The sequence below is a fragment of the Podarcis erhardii genome, assembly GCF_964252035.2.
Source record: "Podarcis erhardii genome assembly, chromosome: 5".
Lineage (NCBI taxonomy): Eukaryota > Metazoa > Chordata > Lepidosauria > Squamata > Lacertidae > Podarcis > Podarcis erhardii.
The window spans coordinates 35,563,645-35,586,762 of NC_138509.1; the positions used below are offsets into that span (position 1 = coordinate 35,563,645).

The window sequence follows — 23,118 nt, forward strand, 5'->3', positions numbered from 1 at the left end:
ATGGGTGTGGCTGCATAAGGAGCTTACAGATGAGCTGAGAGTTAAGAAGGGCATGTATAAGAAATGGAAGAAAGGAGAAATCACAAAGGAGGAGTATACACAAGTAGCCAACAGTTGCAGAAGGAAAGTAAGGCTGGATAAAGCTCAGAATGAGCTCAGGCTTGCAAAAGAGGTTAAAAATAGCAATAAAAAGGTTTCTTCAGCCATGTCCAATGTAAGAGGAAGAACAAGCAAGTAGTAGGTCTTCTGCATGGGGAACATAGAGAAATACTATTGGGTGACAGAGAAAAGGTGGAACTACTCAACACCTACTTTGCTTCTGTCTTCACCCAAAAGGAAAGAGATGCCCAACCTGATGATAACAGAATAAATGATCTAAGGAGGGAGCTGCAGCCCAAGATAGGAAAAGTGGTAGTAAGGGAACACCTAGCTACTTTAAATGAATTCAAATCCCCAGGGCCTGATGAACTGCATCCAAGGGTACTAAAGGAGCTTGCAGATGTAAATCAAATATCTTTAATACGGTCAATGACCAGAAAGGCTTGCAGATGTAATTTCAGAGTCTCTGTCTATTATCTTTGAGAATTCTTGGAGAACAGGTGAGCTCCCTACAGACTGGAGGCGGGCAAATGTTGTCCCCATCTTCAAAAAGGGGAACAAGGAAGACCCAGGTAACTACCCACCAGTGAGCTTGACATCGATATCAGGGAAGGTCCTAGAACAGATAATTTAATGGTTGATCTGTGAGCATTTAGAAAAGGCTGTTGTGATTACTTAGACCCAGCATGGGTTTCTCAAAAAAATAAATCATGTCAGGCCAATCTGATTTCTTTTTCGGATGGAATTACAAAATTGGCAGATCAAGGAAATGCTGTGGACATAGTGTATCTTGATTTCAGTAAGGCTATTGACGAAGTCCGCATAATATTCCTGTGAGGAAGCTGATAAAATGTGGGTTGAATGAGGTAACTGTTAGGTGGATTTGTAGCTGGTTGATTGACTGAACTCAACAAGTACTCGTTAATGGTTCCTTGCCATCCTGAAAAAAAGTGACAAGTGGGGTGCCGCAGGGTTTTGTCCTGGGCCCATTGTTGTTCAACGTCTTTATAAATGACTTGGATGAAGGAATTGAGGGAATTGAATTAAGCATATCAAATTTGCAGATGACACCAAACTGGGAGGGGTAGCTAATGCCGCAGAAGACAGAATCGGAATTCAAAATGACCTTAACAGACTGGTGAAGTGAAGACAACACTGAGCTAGGTGGATTGATAGGAACATAAAGCAGTCTTCTATGTTCCTAAATTACAGGAATCATAGAATTGTAGAGTTGTAGAGTTGGAAGGGACCCAGAGGATCACCTAGTCCTTGGGTCTCCAGCTCTTTTTGGACTACAACTCCCATCATTCCTAGCTAGCAGGACCAGTGGTCAGGGATGATGGGAACTGTAGTCCAAAAACTGCCAGTGACCCAAGTATAAGAACCCCTAATTTGGTCAAACCCCCTGCAATGCAGGACCAAGCAGCTGTTGCATATGAGGACCAAACCTGCAACCTTTGTGTTATTGGCATACATAAGATCAACACAAATGGCATACACAAGCAGAACACTCTAGCATGTTTTACTAAAATCTACAGCCAGGCAATTATCCCTGGAGTTATCTGGCAAATTAGGGAGATGCAGCTGTATATTTTTAAAAAAGCTATAATTGAAAGCTATTTATTCTGGCATGTAAACAATATGTAAATTACAATTATCTTAACAACCACTGTGGTGCATGATGCCAATTAATCCTGGTGATGCATGAGAACATCTAGTTGCACAGCCTTCTCTTGTAAGGCAGAGATTAGTCTCACATCCAGGGAGTGCCAGCCTTCTGCCAATCTAGGTTCTTTCCCCAAGAGCATCTACTAGATTCCTCCTATTGCATGATTCACTGCATAGGCTTTCATTCATGCAGGAAAACGTACATCTTTATATCCTCATAACACCTCACCATCCGGCCTCCAGCTGTTTAAAATGAAGTAAGATCACACTATCACCCTTGGAGCTTCAGTGGAAGCAAACCTTATTCAACCAGGCACTGATGTAAGAGCCTGCCATATATCTCTCCCATGGGCAGCCTCTCTGGTCTGGGTGAGGGAAGTAGAAGGATCCTAGTCCTCACCGCACTTAGAGGGGGCCTCAGCTTTCAGAGGGAAGGAAACACAGAGATGGTCAGATACTGTATCCCTCAGTGTTATGCAATTTACTGAAATGCAATTTACAGGGCTACTATGTTAAGTTGCACAAAGCCTGGAGCCTAACAAAAAAGGTTTGCTTCAGTTTGCTAACCAAACTGGCTCCTTATTTTTGAAAGCTTTTATAAGAAGAAAATTTTAAATCCCAGCAGACAGGCATAGACAAATCTGGTTCAGATTGGAGAGCTGCCTCCAGAAGCTCAGAGTCAGAGCCAGTAACTAACAAATTTATTTTGCCTTATCTGTCCGAAGCACTTCAAGAATGCCACCTCCAGCAAAAACAGATATTTCCCCCCCAGTTATCAGGAAGCTGCTTCCCACAGAATACAGCATGCTTTCCCTTACTTCAGAGATAACCATACCTCTTCCTCATGGGGCAGATCTATTTTCATTTTTTCCTCACAAACCATCCATCTCAGTTATTCAAACTTTTAGAAGACAGAAACATCATTTCTTCCGTGCACAGCACCACCCAAACTAAAATTGCACTCCCTGCCCTCAACCTTTATAAAAACATTTTAAAAAAGACTTCCCATCTTTGTTAAGGAGTTTGAAACAAAATTGTTTTACACAGGTCAGCGATGTGGCTGTTTGTGGCAGTGGTGTGCTTAATGCAACAGACAACAGAGTCAGAAGAATTCCTCAGGAAACGGCACTTGAATCCTCAAGGATTTATGACCATTGTGAGTTGCTTGTTCAGATGCATTTGGAAACAACAGGCTATTGCTAGGACAAAATAATTTGTACATAGTTCTTTTAACAGACATTCCAAAGCATTTGCTTTTCATAGAAGGATTTCCAGGCCTCCCTGAGTTACCCCAAAGAGGGCTAGATGGATTATAATGGATGAATTTGCTTTTGTTCATTACAGCCAGCAGGGGAGGAAGGCAGGATCCAGAACTTTTTTCTCTTCTCCTCAGCACCATTGTTCCTTAAATTCCTTGTAGCACATCTAGACTTCGAAAAAAAGGTCTCGATTTGCTGAGGATTTCTTTGTTCTTGCAGAATGAAATAATCCAATACTGGGGATACCCCAGTGAAGAGTATGAAATCCTGACAGAGGATGGCTATTACTTACAAATAAACAGAATTCCTTACGGAATGCAGAGTTCTGGGAAGACAGGTAATTTTGGAATATAACTGATGTTTTTATAACATTTTTTTTTAAGGAAGAGAAGGGGCTTAGAACTTTTCATCCTCTGCTCCCCAGTCCACACCACCAACGGGCAGGTACTCACATGCCAGGCAGGGGCAGGTTGCAGAGGGCACATGACAGGGATCTCTGCGTAGGGTGCCTGGTTTGCGTTCCCTCAGACTGCGTGCCAGGCAATGGCCCCCTGCCCCCCCCCCGTGCTATGCCACTGAGGAAGAGTATTGGCAGGATTCCACATAGCCCAGAGGAAACAAATGTGTGTGTATAAATGCTCAGAATGAGCTAATTCAGTTTAATGAAGTTCACTGAATTAGTTCAAAAATCTTTGAATTACACCTGACAGTTGTTGCCAAAATTGCTGGGTGAGCTGAATGCAAATTAACTTCATAGGGGGTTCAAGTTCATTCTTCTACATGTGTTTTTATACTTTAGACTCTTTAGGCTCTTAAGTTTAAAGTTCATAATGGTTGAAGAAAATAAGTCACACCCCACTGTGTGTGTTTTGATGTTTTCTTAGTCTTCTTTACTATATGTTATATGTCAGCACAGCAGCTTATAACATTCTGAAAGCTGAGGAAAATTTCAAGGTAATGTGAATTGAACTCTGAACTGAATATGAACCAAACAAGTTCATTTTATAAGTGGACAAATGCGAATTGGAACTAGTTCCTTTCTGGTCATGTTCAATCTGAACTAGAATTAGTTTCTTTTCTAAAAAGACTTTCAAAGCTCTGATATCTATTTCTCTATGTGATGTTGTGTAAGAATGAAGTGTTTGGATTAAGCTTTTGTGTGCAGAAGTGGTGAATTAATTGTAGAAATGGGGTACAATCTTCTGCCCAATTTTTCCTATCTGAGCAGATCTAATCACCTTTGTTTTTCACTACCTTGTCATGATGAGGTGGCATGGACTAAATGATTTATTTATGCCATTGAGCCAGGCCCTGCTCAAGACATTTCGCTGCTTGATGTGAAGCCCAAGAGCCCTCTCCAATCCATTCCACGTAAAGAAGCCATCCAGACAAGTCCAGGGATAGCATTCTCCATTCATCTTAGGATAACAGGGTTGGGAGCAGCAGGGCAAGTCAGATGGCAATTATGCCACTCTGTCCTCACTCTGCCTATCAGTAGGGCCAGCCCTGTATGGAATCTTGCCATAGGAAAGCAGCTACTGATTTTCAGCAATGGAGCTGAAGAATTTTCTGCTTTCTCATCTGATCTTTACTGCCTTTGTATTGGCTATGATTTCCAGGAAGCATTTGTTCATATTTTTTAATAGTGCCTAAAGGTGAGACAGCCATGGGTCATCACCTAATTACAATTATCTCTGTCCTATATATAATTGTGTTTTTCCTGGACTAGATGAAAGCATCACAAAGAGCAATGTTGGTGAAGTGAACACAAATAAGCTATAAGGTAGATTGCCCATTTTGTTTCTGTTTCCCCCCAGGTCCTAGGCCAGTTGTTTTACTGGTACATGGTGTTTTGCTTGAAAGTAGGTGCTGGATTGCAAATCTTCCCAACAATAGCCTGGGATTCTTCCTAGCAGATGCTGGTTATGATGTTTGGATGATAAATGCTAGAGGGACCAGCTGGTCTAGAAGACACAAGACTCTGTCAATTGACCAAGAAGAATTTTGGGATTTCAGGTATAAAGAGACAACTTGTAACTTGGATAATTGAGACAATGGTAGTAACTGCTGTCTCTGAAGTACAACTGCTAACAACATATCTTTTTTCCTTCTGTTGTGTCAGAAGTGCTTCAATCCTGGAAAGAGTTCCCAAAGATGGGACATGGTGGATTGCGGTTCCTTTTTTTATTATTTTTAGAGCCAACTTCAACATGACAAAATGCATGACTTTCTCTATATTCATGCAGACTGAATTTGTGGGGCTCTGAGATCATAATTAGGACTGTGCATTCGCTCTGGACAAATCTTAGGACCTGAACTGAATCAAGCCAATCTGGAATTGTGGATTGTGGAAATGGTGGATTGTGCAAGAAGAGGGTGGGTGAAGAAGGAGGTGCAGGCAGTGGCGTAGCGTGGGGGGTGCAGGGGGGGCCGGCCGCACCGGGCGCAACATCTGGGGTTAGGGCAAATCCACGGGTTAGGGGGCGCAAATCCACGGGTTAGGGGGCGCAAATTACTTGCCTTGCCCCGGGTGCTGACAACCCACGCTACGCCACTGGGTGCAGGTGAAGGCTCTCACCTGTCATGCTTCTCCCTGCCTCTGCTGATGTCATAGGAGCATGCTTGTCAGTTCACAGTTCAAAGAACTCATCTCTGCCTCTTGGCCTTCCTCATCACACCCTGCTGCTTCAGCTTTTGCATCTGATGCTGGACGACTTTCTGCCACAGACTCTCATAGCTCACTAAGCCTTCTTACTGCTTCAGAGTCTGACACCTCCTCTTTCCTGTTGTCTCCATCTTCTCCTTCTGACCTCTTGTTGTCGTTCCACCACCACTCCCCGGGCTCTGAGCCTTCTTCCCTGGTGACCCCCCAGCTGGTTCCTCGCACCATTCCTCTGCATCAAACAAGTCCATGGAAGCTGACTACATGCTTATTTAGGGTTTAAAACCTGACTGAACATGAGGTTGGGGAGGGGGAGAGAAAGAAATGGTGAACTCCCCATTGACCCCTGAAGACTGTACTATTCTTTTGGCATGGGTGGGGGTGAGGAAACAGAGCTAGTTGGAATTTCTTACATTTCCCCCTTACAATTTATATATCACTTGATTACAATTCTCACAAAGTGGTGGCATTCTAAGTAGTTAACATGCATTTTTAATGGCACAATCCTGTATAGGAATGGGGAATCACAGCCCAAATTACCTCATTATTTGAGGCAGAGTCAATGCATACTTCTAATAGTGTGCTTTAGTAATGAAACAGAAGGATAAGTGGAGAAAACTTCACCTGCATTTTGTATGTATGACTACAAAGCGGGTGGCGCTGTGATCTAAACCACTGAGCCTCTTGGGCCTGCTGATCAGAAGGTCAGTGGTTCGAAGTCCCACAACGGAGTGAGCTCCTGTTGCTCTGTCCCAGCTCCTGTCAACTAAGCAGTTTGAAAGCACACCAGTGCAAGGAGATAAATAGGTACGACTGCGGTGGGAAGGGAAACGGCGTTTCCATGTACTCTGGTTTTCGTCACGGTGTTCCGTTGTGCCAGAAGCGGTTTAGTCATGCTGGGCACATGACCCGGAAAGCTGTCTGGGGACAAACGCTGGCTCCCTTGGTCAGAAAGCGAGATGAATGCTGCAACCCCATAGTCACCTTTGACTGGACTTAATAATAATAATAATAATAATAATAATAATAATAATAAACAACTTTTATTTCTACCCCACCCTTCCCTGTTCAGAAAACCAGGCTCAGAGTGGCTAACAACAAATTTAAAACACTTAATTGATGCAACAAAAAACAGCATAAAATACAGTAACTTAACCCTCCACAGGTCCTTTACCTTTACCTTAATGTCTTACAGCATCCATGAAATTGCGATATATGATATTCCAGCAACAATAAATTTTATCCTGCAGAAAACTAAGCAAGAAGGATTGTATGTTATCAGTCAGTCTCAGGGTGGGACACTTGGTAAGTAATAAGAAATGAATGGAATGTGTTTACTGCCCGAGCCCTTTTTTAAAAGGCCTTCTTACAATCAAATATTCCCATCACTGGTATAGTTGAAACCTAAAAATTTTGATTGAAGGAACAATAAGCAAGGACTTCTGGGTCCCATATATTTGGCACAGCTGCTGAATTCTGGAATTCTTTCTCTTTGGCAGGTTTAATTACCTTTTCACTCTTACCACAGCTCGCTCAGAAGGTCAAGCTCTTTATAACTTTTGGTCCTACCTACACACTTGTCGGCACCAGGGGACCTTCTGTGTTATTTCTCAGTCTTCCAGATGCATTAATAAGCGTAAGTATTTCTTATAGGTTTTTATAATGTGTTAATGTGGTCTTCTAACATAATCAGTTTAGTGATAAGGACAGTTCAACCTTTAAGTTTATCCATTTGTCATTATTTTGGGGGAGGTCATGCAATATCTGGTTTAATTAATCCTCACATATTAATCCTAAAGAGAATAATAATAATAATAATAATAATAATAATAATAATAATTTTTATTTATACCCCGCCCTCCCCAGTCAAGACTGGGCTCAGGTGGCTAACACCAAATATAAAAACAATTGATTGAAATACAGCTTTAAAAACAAGATTAAAATACAACATTAAAACATTAAAATGCAGCCTGATTTCAGTGGAAATTCAAAAACTTTTTTTGGGATGAAAACATCAAGTCTTCACCAAGGCTAACTATGCAGACTGGTCCTACATGGGCAAGAAAAAAGCCAGGGAAGTCCCCAAATAGGAGTTCCAACACAGAAGGAGAAAGGAAAAAAGAAAGAGGGGAAGCAATCAAATTGATTCCAAGCCAAAGGCCTGGCAGAACAACTCTGTCTTACAGGCCCTGCGGAAAGAAATCAGATCCTGCAGGGCCCTGAGACAGAGCGTTCCACCAGGCTGGAGCCAGTGTTGAAAAGGCCCTGGCTCTGGTTGAAGCTAATCTGACTTCCTTAGGGCCCGGGACCTCTAGGGTGTTGCTATTTATGGACCTTAAGGTCCTCTGTGGGGTATATTGGGAGAGGCGGTCCCATAGGTATGAGGGTCCTAGGCCGTGAAGGGCTTTAAAGGTCAAAACCAGCACCTTAAATCTGACCCCGTACTCTACTGGGAGTCAGTGCAGCTGGAAAAGCACTGGGTGAATATGCTCCCATGACAGAGACCCCGTGAGGAGCCTCGCTGTAGCATTCTGCACCTGCTGGAGTTTCTGGGACAGCTTCAAGGACAGCCCCGCAAAGAGCGAATTACAGTAGTAAAGCCTGGAGGTGACTGTTGCATAGATCACTGTGGCCAGGTCGGGGCGGGAAAGGTAAGGGACCAACTGCTTGATGCGGCAAAGGTGAAAAAAGGTTGCCTTGGCTGTTGCTGTAACCTGCGCCTCCATGGAAACGGAGGCGTCAAGGATTATACCCAGACTCTTAACAGAAGGCAATGGCACTAATTGGGCCCCTGCAAGAGAAGGGAGTTGGTCCCTCATCCCCATGCCATCCCGACCCAGCCATAGTACCTCTGTCTTTGAAGGATTTAGTTTCAATTGGCTCCCACGAAACCATCCAGCCACAGCTTTCAAGCATCTGGTCAGTGTGTCCAGGGCCGAGTCGGTGTGGCCATCCATCAGCAGAAAGAGCCCAGTGTCATCAGCATATTGGTGACAACCCAGCCCAAAGCTCCAGACAATCTGGGCAAGGGGTTCATAAAGATGTTAAAAAGCATTGGGGAGAGGATTGCATCTTGCAGCACTCCATACACCAAGGAGTGGCACAACGACAACTCCCTCCCTAGCGCCACCCTCTGTCCCCAACCAGAAATAAAGGAGCACAGCCATTTTCGGGCTATGCCCTGTATCCTCACGTCAGCGAGGCGGTGGTCCAAAGATCATGATTGACCATGTCAAAGGCTTCTGACAAATCTAAGAGAATCAGCAGTACCGACCCGCCTCAATCCAGTTGTCTACGGAGATAATCTGTTAGGGCGACCAGAGCCATCTTGGTCCCGAAACCAGGACAGAACCTGGACTGAAATGGATCTGAAGCCGATGTTTCCTCCAGAAACCTACCAAAGAATCACAAAGATCTCTGTGTTTATTTTACAGCTCATATGGGGAAAGAAAGAATTTGTCCTTTTCAGTAACAAACTGAAAAGACTGAATGCCAAGCTGTGTAGTTATCCATTGATAGACAATTTTTGCCTCCAACTTATTTTCCTTTCTGTTGGATGCAATCAAAATAACTTAAATGTGGTAAGTTGACTCTTTATTTTTTTACACATATTGACAAAAAACAGTACTTCATTTTTTCTCTCCAACCAGCAATATATTTTGCAGAAATCTGAATTCACTTTAATAGATAAATTATAAATTAGCGATGGAATCCAAAACATGTGTATTCAGAAATTAATATGATGGCGTCCAATGGTACATGCTCCAAGATATGCATGTATGGGATTGTAGCCCTAAAGGTACAATTGAGTAACCAAGTCTGTAAATGTTGCAGCTAGAATTGAGAATAATCTTTGTGGAAGAGACCCTGGTACATTACAGAAAGAATAAGCTGTATGGTTTTTGTTGTAACTTTTATTGACGAAGTTGATAACAGATGAAAAATAAAATATTTTAACTTACCTTTTTAATTTTTTTGAATGTTTATAACTTTTTTAAAAAAAATTCCAAGAAATTCACAAGAAGGCTTTCAATCAAACAATAGAAAAAACACATGCACTATTAAAATAGTATAAAAATAAATAAGCAAATCAGCACAAAGCTCCCAACCTCTGCTGCCACATCTTTTCTGAGCTGTATGCTTTCCTATATAATTTGCCTTTCCCTTTCATCAAGGTTTATATATATTGTATTACCCTGGGCTGGATCTAGACACATCCAAGAAGGGTTTCAGTTAAACACCTTGTAAACTTTGTATGAAAAATTGGGTTGGCAAAAACGGAACTCCACAGCACCATCTGGTGTCACAGTGTTATAATGCATATAAAACACATACAAAGCACTTTTTCTTTGCCAATGTAGTTGGGTCCCAAATGCATGTGACTTTTTGCTAGTGTAATTCATCCCTTCCCCCCACTCACTGAATATTCAGAGATGATTCTAAAAAAATGTTTCCATGCCTATTATTTCTCCCCTAGAGTCGAGTAGACGTGATTGTTGGAATTTTCCCTGATTTTGCTTCTGTAAAAAACTTGATCCACTTGGCCCAGGTAGGGTTTAATGCATGTTTTTCCTTTTTTTCAAAATTCAGAGGTCATTTGATATTCAAATGCATGTTTAATGTGTGTGAATAAGGGTTTTCTTTTTTAATTTTCAGAAGGTGACAGGAAAGTTACAGTAAATGAAAAACAATATAGCAATAAATGGTACATGCTATATATGATATATATGCATCTACAGGTGTCAAAACTGGCAATAATAACATGCAAATGAAAGCAAAAATAAATATCCTTAAATAGGTTGCATGAAAGAAGAATGAAAGAGAAAATTTTCCATTGCATTGTCTAAAGAGTAATTCTTAAATTCAAACATCAAGCAATTTTTTATTCATTCTGTTTGAGGTGAGAGTTAAGTTTGAATTTTCACACTGCAGTTTCTCATTACCAGGGTTTTTTTTTCAGCCAGAACTCACTGGAACTGAGTTCTGGCACCCCTTTGTTGCATTCTGCCACCTCATGGGTGCGTTCTGGCTGATCTGTAATTTTCTGGTACCGTCCCCTTGCAGATGGCTGTGCAACACGGGCGGCACGCCGCTTTGAGCTGCTTGGCAGAGGTGGTGGTTGGCAGGATGATTTGGGGGGTGTGGTGGAGGTCGGCGGTGAAAGTTTTTATTTTTTCCCTGCAGGGGTGCTCCACCTAAAAATAGGAGAGCTCCAGTACCTCTTTTTCTAGAAGGTAGCCCTGTTCATTACCTTTTACAATTTGGCAAGGACTGGTATTGTGAATATTGCAAATTATTCTTTCCTGTGGAATGCCCTTCCTTCAGATTTCAAGGAGATAAAGAACTACACAACTTTTAGAAGATATCTGAAGGCAGCCATGTATTGGGAAGTTTTTAATGTTTCATGTTTTATTATGTTTTTATATATGCTGTAAGCTGCCCAGAATGGCTGGGGAAACCCAGCCAGATGGGTTTGTTATAAAGAATAAAATTATTTATTATGATTATGATTAAGCCAATTATATGACTAGAAACAGAAAAATATGTAGTGGACTCAAATATTTAGGATGGATCTATACCCATAGTTTTTAACGTTAAGGGTTAAGGAATTGGTTTTGATAACACAATACATCCTACATTTTACATTCATAATGCATTATTGCCTTATCTTTTTTATTGCTTAATTTGTAACTGTTTTATGCTCTTTTATTGGTGAAAAACTGCTCATATGTCTCTATATAGTGTTTTACCTTTAAAAAAAATGCATTCAAACGCTGCTCCCCTCTAATGGAATTTGAGAGGTGGTGTTCAGCTTCATTTAAATTTGAAAGGCTTACATGCCTTAAACTGTGACATCAGAGGGTGGATCAGAGCAACCAGTACCCAGCAGCAGGGAAAGAAAAAGCATTTTGGAAAATGGTTTAGCCAGGTATTACTTACATTTAGGGGAGGGGGGAAAAACACACCATCCCAAGGTAAAAAAAAGTTTTAATTCACAAGTATGCCCTGTGTTGTTTTGGAACGACATATCTAATATTATTCTGGAAATAATGTTAAACAGGTCAGTGTAGATCCAACCTAAGAAATCACCAAGCAATTTTTTATTCATTATGTGCAAGTTATAAATATGTCACAATTAAAAATTCAAATATTCATTCCTTTTCCTCAACTTTTTTAGATTTTTAAATCAAAAGAATTGAAACGTTTTGACTATGGCAGTAAGAACAAGGCTATATACAACACGGTAATTATAAGGGTTGTGGTGATGGGGATTTGTCAGAGATTTCAATGTGTTAAAGCTGCATATTTATTTGGGACTAACTCTCATTGAACTTAGTGGGTCACCCCAAAATGAAAAGAAAAGGTTAAGGAGTAAACCCTGCACAAATGTGGAGTGGAATCCCTGAGATGGTTGGATGGCACCTTGTATGCCTCCTTCTAAGAACTTCTGCAGCCAAGCTGGTGCCAAATGTATTGTTCATATTTCCTTTGGAGAACATCCATGAACCGAGAGTGGGGTCTTGTTGTCCGGACACCCCAGGGATGCCATGCACACTGCCCAGGCTTGCGTCACTGGCAAGGTCACCTGGGCACTGCTAATGCAGCTGTTTGACTTCATCGCTGGAATCACACTCCATTGTCTCCGAAGACAGCTGGATGCCAACATTGTAAACCTAGATCCCATCTCTCTCGTGGTAAACCCTTAATGCTTCCTTGTACAGCCATGCCTGGGCCTCATGGCTGAGGTCCTGGATTCCACAGCCCAAAAGAGCACCAGATAACACAGGCAAATGCAAACAAGTACAGTGACAGTACCTCGGCCAGCATCGACATGCTGCGCTCCAAAAAGCTGATGCTGGTCGCCACAGCATCTTTCCTTCCTCATTCTTTTGTAAAGGCCTCTATGTGGTTACAGATGCTTATTTTATTTTATTTTATTTTATTTTATTTTATTTTATTTTATTTTATTTTATTTTATTTTATTTTATTTATTTCATTTATCATATTATCCTTTTCTTACATTGGGATGTTGCTTATGCCCAAGGAGATGTGTTTGGCCTCAGAAAAGCAGAAACAAACTCAATTTTATTCCTGTGGTCTTGATGGTACTATGTTTTAAGTGCTTTTTAAAATATAAAGCCGCACATGTTCAGCATGTGTGTGTTTGTGGATGTAGATAGATAGATGGATAGAGATAGATAGATGATAGATGACAGATAGATAGATGATAGATAGATAGACGATAGTTTCAAAACTGTTATTTTGTTTGCAGAAGCAGGAATGTAGAAGCAGTTGTGAAGCAATGAAATGGTAGTGGGAAAGAAATATCTTGCATAGCCTTCTAAAACGTTCTAAACCTCATGCCTGCAAGACCGTGAAGCCCAGATCCTAAAAGTACCAAGCTGAACCATTTGTCACTTTGTCAGACATACACATTACTCCTGACACAGATCCTCAATGTCATCATACATCCCACAATGTTAGCATATGCTATGCTCAATCAGTCATCCAATAATTATCCTGGACACATATATCAACAGTGCACAGTAAATCAGTAATACATCACAGATCCATTAAGATATTGGAGAAGAAAAGTTGAAACTAATGCTCAAGGTACCATTTTCCAGGACCATAGGTCACACATCCCAGAGTTTTGATAGTCCTGCATATGAACAGTCAGAAGGCTAAGAAAACAGGTAAAAATCTATGATTGGTAGGTGAAACCCATTTTAATCACTCTAATCTTTTCATCCACAGACCACTCCTCCATTCTATCAAATAGAAGACATGGTTGTGCCAACTGCTGTGTGGTATGGTGGACATGATATTATAGAAAACATAAAGGACATTAAGCTGTTGCTTCCTCGGATCTCTAATTTGGTTTTCCAAAAGTATATTCCTGAATGGCAGCATGCAGATTCTTTATTTGGTCTTGATATTCCAAAGAAAGAATTCCCTGATGTATTGTATCTGATGCAGAAGTACAAATAAAACGTTATAAAAGTCATATATACTGCATATACTGGTATTCCATGTGACTGTAGATGCTGCAGTGGGTCTGCATAATGTGTATTCATGATCAATTTGTAAATTGAGGTGCCCCCGCCATTAGCTATTGCTCATCATCAAATTAATTCTACCTGCTGGCACCGACACAACAGATAGTAGAATTCATTAACCTTGCATCTCTCTCCTGACATTCTAATCTTACTTCCCTGTTCCCAAAACGTGTCAAGGAGCTTCAAGGAGAGATGGTGGATTAAGATGCCGGCGCTAACTCAGTACAGCAGCCCAGTGACATGGTGTCTCTGGAGAGTATGCTAGAGCGCCCTCCTTCCCCCAGGTCTCAGAGCAGAAAGCTAAACAGGCACAAAGGGATTTCCTTAGAAGCCACCGTAGATGGCAGGAGGAGTCTGAGGACTACGAAGTAACAGCCAGGGGGAAGGCAGGAGCATAATTCTGAGCAACTTCGGTTCAAGTGTTGAGGTTTACATTCCATGTCTCCATGTGTGTTCATTGGTTGAAATAAAGCACTGAAAGAAGATCTCCGAGTCTGATTTCGCTAGGTCGCTAGCCAGTGAGCTGTTGAAGGCAAGCTCCTGTCAGCCACTGGCCTAATCTAGCAGGCTTTTATTATGTTCTTATTAAATACAGGAGGTAGCACTAGGAGGTAGCACTAGGAGGCAGGATTTTGGCTATGTACCTATGGCTCCATGGGGCACCATCATGAGCATAAACAAATACTGTGGGTTCTCTCCTCAAGACTGGAGTTCTGCAGCTGACTCTTGGATTTCTACCAAGGCTTTCAACATGACCACAGTCCATTTCAAACAGGGTTTTGGCCTGGTTTTGGCACAGAAACTGCTTTGGTTGCCCTGTATGATGACCTCTGTTGAGAGAGAGACAAGGGAAACATGTCCCTGTTAATTCTTCTCGACCTCTCAGCAGCTTTTGATCAACCATCAACCAACATCAACCAGCAAACTAAGGGTGCATGGCACCCCTTTGCGGTGGTTCCAGTCCTACTTGGTTGTTCCCAGAGGGTGTTGCTTGGGGAATGCTTTTCAGCCCCATGGAACCTTCAATGTGAGGTCCTACAAGACTCAATCCTATCCCCTACGTTGTTTAACAACTACATGAAACCGCTGGGTGTGGTTATCCGGAGGTTTGAAGTATGTTGTCAGCAGTATGCTGATGACACTCAGCTCTATTTCCCCTTTACATCTGCAGGTGAGCCAGTGGAAGTGCTGGACCAGTGTCTTGCCTCTTTAATGGACTGAATGAGAGCCAACAAACTGAAACTCGATCCAGATAAGACTGAGACACTGTTAGTGGGTGGGAGAAGATGGGTGGGAGGTAACCTGCTCTTGATGGGGTTACACTTCCTCTGAAGGTGCATGTTCATAGCTTGAGGGTACTCCTGGGTCCTTTGTTGTCGCTCAAGGCTCAGGTACAACTTAAGTGGATACAAAATAATGGTGACAACACACACAGGACAAAAAAAAATGTAGACATAAAATTTATATACCACTTAATATAAGCATAAATCTCCAGGTGAGTTATATTTTTTAAAATATGCAAGGAAGTGTAATGTACATTTCAATGCTTTGAACTGATTTTATAATGAAATGATTTTAGAATGTTGTATCATTTTACTGTTGTTAGCCGCTCTGAGCCTAGCTTCGGCTGGGGAGGGCGGGATATAAATTTTTTTTAAAGAATTATTATTATTATTATTAGTAGTAGTAGTAGTAGTAGTAGTACTGCCTTCCCTTGCCACAAGGCATATGATAGTATGTGATAATTCTTTTCCCATAACTGTTTTGCTTACTCTGCATCTGTTCCATAATTAACAATGCACCCAGAAAGACACGTTTTACATAATTATATAGTAGCTGATGAAAGTGATCTTATTCTCTTCAGTTTATTACAACCTAAGTCTTCTTCAGTGTGCATTAGAGATGTGGTTGCTATTGCTGAACAGGAACAGGTAAGCAAAAATCTTTTCTTCCCTGTATCTTTTTCATTTATTTTCTGGCGACATACCGTGGTCTTACATTTTAATAGCTTGCATTTAACAAAGTTAGACATTACTATCATAAAGTGCAACCCAATCATCCAGTAGAAATTAAGGCTACTTGCACAAAGTCTGCTGGCACAGAACTGATTCAGCTGTGGGGGAATCACAAATTGCATAAATGTATACAGAATTATTTATACCTTACTTTCTGAATTGCATTTGTAGTCTGCCCTTCCTCCATAAAGAAAATACAATATTTAAAAATGCTTAAAACATTAAAAAACAGTAAAAAAAAATCTAAAAAGCAAAAAAACCCCAAAAAAATTTTAAGCAAATTTAAAAACAGGTATAACAAACACAAATGTCATATGTTTTGGAATACCATACTTGCTTATTCTTTCCCACCAGTGTATGGTTTCATTGTGGGTTAGAATTGAGCCTGCTTAGCCTTATTTCCAAGATAGTCATGACTTTTCCTCATGGGGCAGATCTTTTTTCAGTATTTCCCCATAAACTATCCATCACAGTGACTAATATTTTCAGAAGAGATACATTATTTCTTCCCTGCACAGCATCACCCGAACTAAAATTGCGCTCCCTGCCCATCTTTGCTAAGGCGTTTGAAACAACAGACATTGTTTTACAGAGGTCAGCGATGTGGCTGTTTTGGGAAGTGGTCTTCTTATTCCAACAGACAACAGAGTCAGAAGAATTCCTAAGGAAACGACACTTGAATCCCCAAGAATTTATGACTATTGTGAGTTGCTTGTTCAGATGCATTTGGAAACAACAGGCTATTGCTAGGACAAAATAATTTGTACAAATTTATTTTAACTGATATTCCAAAGCATTTGCTTTTCACAGAAGGATATCTAGGCCTGCCTGAGTTACCCCAAAGAGGCTTGATGGATTATAATGGACAGATTTAGCTGACCCCAAGGCCATATGACATGTTCTGTTTAGTGCTTAATACATGGTGTATGGCTAGCTCCTCCTGGTTGCTTTTGTTCATTACAGCCAGAAGGGGAGGAAGGCAGGATCCAGGACTTTTTTCTCTTCTCCTCAGCACCATTATACCTAAAATTCCTTGCAGCACATCTAGACTTAGAAAAAGAGGTCTCGATTTGTTGAGGATTTTTTTGTTCTTGCAGAATGAAATAATTCAATATTGGGGATATCCCAGTGAAGAGCATGAAATCCTGACAGAGGATTGCTACTACTTGCAAGCAAACAGAATTCCTTATGGAATGCACAGTTCTGGGAAGACAGGTAATTTTGGAATGTAACTGGGCTTTATAGGGTTTTGTTTTTTGAAAGCAAAAGTACTGGCAGGATTCCACATAGCCCAGAGAAAACAAATGTGTGCATATAAATGCTCAGAATTACCATAGTTTCTGGGTTCGGAGTGGTTGAAGACAATAAGTCACATCCCCCTGTGTGTGTTTGATGCAATCTTAGTCTTCTTACCTACATTTTAAATGTCAGCACAGCAGCTTGTAACCTTTCGAAAACTAAGAAAAAATGCCAAGGATAATTTGAATTGAACTCTGAACCAAACATGAACTGAACTACTTCATTTTGCAATTGGTCAAATGTGAGCTGGAAGAAGTTGCTTTCTGAGCCATTCACAACGTGGTGGCATGGACTAAATGTTTAATTTATTCTGTGGAGCCAGGCCCTGCTCAAGAGATTTTGCTGTTTGATGTGAAGGCCAACAGCCCTCTCCAATCCATTCCATGTACAGAAGCCATTCAGATGAGCCAAGGGACAACATCATTCATTTATATTAGGATATAAGGGTTGGGAAACGGGACGCGGGTGGCGCTGTGGGTTAAACCACAGAGCCTAGGACTTGCCAATCAGAAGGTCGGCGGTTTGAATCTCCGTGACGGGGTGAGTTCCCATTGGTCGGTCCCTGCTCCTGCCAACCTAGCAGTTCAAAAGCACCTCAAAGTGCAAGTAGATAAATAGGTACCGCTCCGGCGGGAAGGTAAACAGTGTTTCCGTGCGCTGCTCTTAGTCATGCTGGCCACATGACCCAGAAGCTGTACGCAGGCTCCCTCGGCCAATAAAGAGAGATGAATGCCGCAACCCCAGAGTCAGTCACAACTGGACCTAATGGTCAGGGGTTCCTTTACCCTTTACCTTATAAGGGTTGGAAACAGCAGGGTAAGTAACATGGTAATTATTGTGGAGATATCGATCTGCGAAGCTCGATCGATTAGCCGTGACCACTGATTGTTTTACGATCTCAATCAGCCGTTTACAGCATCCAGCCGCTTCCTTCTAGCTGTGCAACAAATTCTGCTGTCTCTTCAGTCACGGCTCAGCAGAGTAGCATACAGCGGTGCAAAGCTGTCATTTGCTTCGGGCAAATATACAAAGACAGGTTTGTCTATTTACAACTCTTTATTGCAATATTTCTTAGAGAAACAGTCCAGGGCTTCTTTCAGCCATGGCAAACATGTCCGTCTCTCTCAAGACACACAGAGAGAACTGAAAGTACAGGAACAAGCTCCTCCTAGCTTCGAAAACTGACGTCAGCAGGTGACGCACTCCTCAGAACATTTAAGCAGTTAAGTTCTGAACTATCACACCCCCCCTTGCGTCCCTGTCTGACACCTGTGGAACATCTTCAGTAACACCTTGTGAGATCAATCCCTTCCCCAATGCCTCGTGCCCTCCCTTGGAGTACCTGTTAGGCATCTGTGGAATCACCTCACAACTCTCAGAATCGCACTGTGCGAAACTTACCCACGCACCCGTGGCCTGGTACCTCTCAGGTGGAATACCCTTGGTTGTGCGACTGGATCGTCTAGGCACAAACTCTGGTGTTTCCTCTGGCTCACTGTCACCAGCAGGTGTGTCCTCTGCATCACGGGATTCCCCCTCTGACTTAAAGCGTCTTCGAATCCTCTCCATTACACTCACAGGAGAACTAGGCTCACTCTTGGGCTGTCCTTTTCTAACAACTCGTGGAGACGCCCCATCCTGCTCCTGACCTTGGTCAGTGACCTGATCGTCATCAGCAGACTCAGCCTCTCCTTCCTCCTCATCAGAACCTTCCTGCTCTGAATCAGAAAGACATTCTGAAAGAACATCACGCTGTGCAGAAATCTTTGGCCTTTCATCCTGCTCAAAGAACTCAGCGTGTTTACTGATCAGCACCTTACTCTGATCACCTGACGGGTAAGCAAACCTCCATGCATGAGCTTCTGGCTCATACCCACAGAAGATCATTTTCTGGAACTTGGCTCCATCTGGCCCTCGCAAAGCTTTGGGCACTGGCACAAATGCAGGAGATCCAAACTTGCGCAGAAAGTGAACCTGGGGTTTTCTGCCATGCATCAAAGAGTAAGGTGTGTCACCTACCAGTGAATTGTAGACACGATTCCAGGTGAAACACACACACCTAGTTGCCTCCAGCCAAAACTTTGGAGGTAACCTAGCTTCTGTCAGCATCACCTGTGCAGCCTTAACCAGAGCTTCACTTCTAAGCTCTGCTACCCCCCCCCCCTGCTGGGGAGAAGTAACTGTGTGACGTATCCCTTTCTTGTGAAAGAACTTCTGCAAAGCAGAACCAGTGTACCTAGCATTTCTGTCACTGACGATTGCTTTCACCCTGGTGGAGAACCTTAGTTCCACCCCCTCAATCCAGCTTCTGATCAGCTGTGCTGCATCCTCCTTGGACTTGAGACCATGAGTCCAGGTGTTCTGCGAAAAATCATCTTGAATTGTTAGCAGAAACCTGCCCCCCCTAGACTCTGTTCCTTCACAGGATTGAACAGATCTATGTGAACCAGCTCAAAAGGTTTAGTGGTTACCCGTTCCACCTTTGGGTAACTGCATCCTCTCACCTTTGCCTGTCTGCAAGTGTCGCAACTAATGGCACGTCCACAATCTTTAATCTTACACCCTTTGGTAACCTCAGGAAGTACCTGCAGTTCTTCTAGAGAACCATGAATTGTCCTCTGATGCCATACACAAGCACAAGTAACATGAGCGGGAATTGTAGCACGCAGGGCCTGTGCTTTCTCAACCTTCCCCTCACCCCCTAGAGACGTTTTAAGAATGAAAAGATCATTCTGTCCCTTTTTCACTTCAACAAGCCGTCTCCCTTCTCTGGAGATTGTGCAGACATCATCCTGAAAACAAACCTGAAACCCCTTTTTTAGCAAATAAGGCACAGATAACAAACAGTGATGCACCCCTGGGACGACACAAAACTCCATCTGTTCCTGCAAAACAGAAATATAGGCATTAGCAAACTTAGAAACATTTGTTCTTTGACCATTTGCGAATAAAACAGTCTGTCCCTTTGGAACTGCCTTGCAATTCCACATCTCGACTGCAGGGGTCTCTGGAACCATGTTGCGGTTAGCAGCTGAGTTAATGACAAAGCTCAGCTCAGAGTTTCTCACGCAGCTGTTCTCAAACACGGCCATGCTTGCAGAAAGCTGATACGACTCTTCCTCCCGTTTAGCACGTCCACCTCCACGCCTGCCTGCCTGGCCAGGCTGGTTGCCATGGAAACCCGGCTGGTTCCCATGGGAAGTGTCCTTGGCAACATCCTGCCGTGCCTGTGTGCTCCAGTGGGGGCAACTGCCACGCAGATGTTGAACTCCGGTGGAAAAACACTGCCCGGGGCTCCTCCCAGCTGGCCTGGCCTTCCTTCTTCTGGAACGGCGCCTCCCACCAGCCTCGCCCCCTCTGAAGCTCCTCTCCGCTCCAGCACTTCCTGTGGAAAGTTTCTTAAACTTGCCTTTGGAACTCTTCGCCCCTCCGATCTGTTCACCAGCGCTCCTAGAGGCCGATACATCGGGAAATGGGCCTGCCAGTCCAGCGTCTCCAGGGCTCTGGCCTTCTGCTGAAGCTTCACACAAGCCCTTCAACACATCCCAGGTAGCCCTTGCTGTCTGTACACCCTCCAAATGAGGCCTCAGCGATGCATGAACGCATGCTCTGAGCATATCCAGCTCTTGTTGCATTTTCTGCTGGCTATCTTCAGGCAACGCAGCCACACAGCCTGCAACGTCTGCTCCAGCTGCTTCCCAGCTAAGGGGTGCTAGTGGCTCCCTCTGGCTTGCTTCCCAAAGCCCAGAAACTAGGAACCACCCCCTTATTCTTTTGCTCCAAGTTGCCCAACTTGTTAAAGTGAGCTTTTCCACCGGTATATCCTGGCTCTCTGCCATCTTCTCCCGTTCTCCCAAGGGGCCCCTTTAAGCTGTACTCACTCTGTACCAGCGGCTTCGGCTGTCCCTTCAGTGGAGAAACGATTCCAGCTGCTCTTAGCTCAGCTCTGTGTCTCAGCAGCTCTCTTGCCTCTCAGAAGCAGGCAAAAACTCCCTCTGCTTTCCGGCATCAGGCTAGACTCACGGAACACAGCTTCCAACCTCCGGCCAGCTTCAAAGCATTCCAGTGGCTCAAAGCCGACAGCTTTACGAGCGTTGACTGACCTTCCATAACCTGTGGAGATATCGATCTGCGAAGCTCGATCGATTAGCCGTGACAACTGATTGTTTTACGATCTCAATCAGCCGTTTACAGCGTCCAGCCGCTTCCTTCTAGCTGCGCAACAAATTCTGCTGTCTCTTCAGTCACGGCTCAGCAGAGTAGCATACAGCGGTGCAAAGCTGTCATTTGCTTCGGGCAAATATACAAAGACAGGTTTGTATATTTACAACTCTTTATTGCAACATTTCTTAGAGAAACAGTCCAGGGCTTCTTTCAGCCATGGCAAACATGTCCGTCTCTCTCAAGACACACAGAGAGAACTGAAAGTACAGGAACAAGCTCCTCCTAGCTTCGAAAACTGACGTCAGCAGGTGACGCACTCCTCAGAACATTTAACCAGTTAAGTTCTGAACTATCACAATTATGAAGCTCTGTCTTCCGACTTCCCACTCCAAATCCTCTGCTACCTGAAGCAACTGCCTCATTCTGCATATCAATAGGGCCAGCCAAACTATTATTAAATAGTGCCCAAAGGTGGGACAGCCATGGCACATCACCTAGTTAGAAGTAATTATCTCTTTCATATACATAATTGTATCTATTCTGGACTAGAGGAGATCATCACAACGCACAATATTGATGAAGGGAACAGAAATTATCTAAAAGGTATATTGTCTACAATATTATCTAATGCCCTTTATCTTGTTTTTCCCAGGTCCCAGGCCAGTTGTTTTACTGGTACATGGTGTTTTGAGTGAAGGTAGGACCTGGATTGTAAATCCTCCCAACAATAGCCTGGGATTTGCTCTAGCAGATGCTGGCTATGATGTTTGGCTATAATAGAGGTACCAGCTGGTCTAGAAGACACAAGACTCTGTCAATTGACCAAGAAGAATTTTGGAATTTCAGGTACAGTATAAAGAGACAACTTGTAGCTCGGATAGTTGAGACAATTATAATGACTGCTGTCTCTGAAGTACAACTGCTACCAACATATCTTTTTTCCTTGCGTTGTGTTAGGGTCCTTCAGTCCTGGAAAGACTTCCCAAAGATGGCCAATGGTGGATTGTGGTTCTTTTTCTTAGCCAACATCAACATGACAAATTTCATGACTGAATTTTACATGCAGACTGAATTTCTTGGGCTCTGAGATGTCGATAAAGTGGTTTCCTAGACTGCCCTTGATGTGGTTATACCATTCTGAAGGAGTGGGTACATAGCTTGGGGTACTTTTGACCCCTTGCTTAAGAGTCAGGTGGCCATGGTGCTACAGAGTGCTTTTCACCAGGTGTCCCAGCTGTGCCCCCATCTGGACAGGCATAGCCTAGCTTCTGTTTATGCTCTGGGAACCTATAGGTTGGATTACTTCAACACATAATTCGTAGGGCTGCCTCTGAAGATGGTTTGGAAGTTTCAGCTGCTGCAGAATTTGGCAGCCAGGTTGCTCACTGGGACAAGATGGTTTGAACATAATTCTGGATCCACATGTCCTTCCACAGTGGGGACATAGGTTTCTGGGTGAGAGTTGATCACAGTGGCTTCCTCTTAGTTCTTTTCTCCTTTTTGCCATGAGTTCGTGCTTCTTCAAAATCCATGACACCTTTGATAAAGGCTTTTCTGCAATTGGAGCACTCACAGGCCAGTGTTTCCCACCTATCAGTGGTTATACTACATTTTTTTTTTAGATTTGCCTTGAGATCATTTTTAAACCTCTTTTGTTGTCCACCGGTATTTCACTTTCCATTCTTAAGTTTGGACGAGAGTAGTTGCTTTGTAAGATGATAATCAGGCATCTGAACAAGATGACCAGTCCAACGAAGTTGATGTTCAAGAATCATTGCTTCCACACTGGTGATCTTTGCTTCTTCCAGTATACTGACATTACTTCACCTGTCTTCCTAAGTGATGTGTACAATTTTTTAAGAGATGGAATCTTTTGAAGAGCTGGAGATGGT

At 42.8% G+C, this 23,118-nt stretch overlaps 2 protein-coding genes across 2 annotated transcripts in view; both read left to right on the plus strand.

Annotated features, from left to right (window-relative positions):
- Window positions 1-2,817: 2,817 nt before the first annotated feature.
- LOC309341935 (lipase member M-like) lies at window positions 2,818-13,680 on the plus strand (the record flags this gene model as incomplete). The annotated part of the gene is made up of 9 exons (XM_081861934.1): window positions 2,818-2,923; window positions 3,246-3,363; window positions 4,844-5,042; window positions 6,884-6,993; window positions 7,188-7,324; window positions 9,123-9,269; window positions 10,166-10,237; window positions 11,867-11,932; window positions 13,447-13,680. The coding sequence occupies exons 1-9, from the start codon at window positions 2,822-2,824 to the stop codon at window positions 13,678-13,680; spliced, it is 1,185 nt and encodes a 394-aa protein (XP_081718060.1). The 5' UTR covers window positions 2,818-2,821.
- A 2,654-nt stretch (window positions 13,681-16,334) lies between these two features.
- The window catches only part of LOC309341975 (lipase member M-like), a 29,385-nt gene continuing 22,601 nt past the window's right edge, over window positions 16,335-23,118 (plus strand). Inside the window, 4 exon segments of the mRNA XM_081862019.1 lie at window positions 16,335-16,466; window positions 16,861-16,978; window positions 21,879-21,999; window positions 22,001-22,072. Coding sequence (XP_081718145.1) covers window positions 16,365-16,466; window positions 16,861-16,978; window positions 21,879-21,999; window positions 22,001-22,072 — 413 coding nt within the window. The 5' untranslated portion in view covers window positions 16,335-16,364.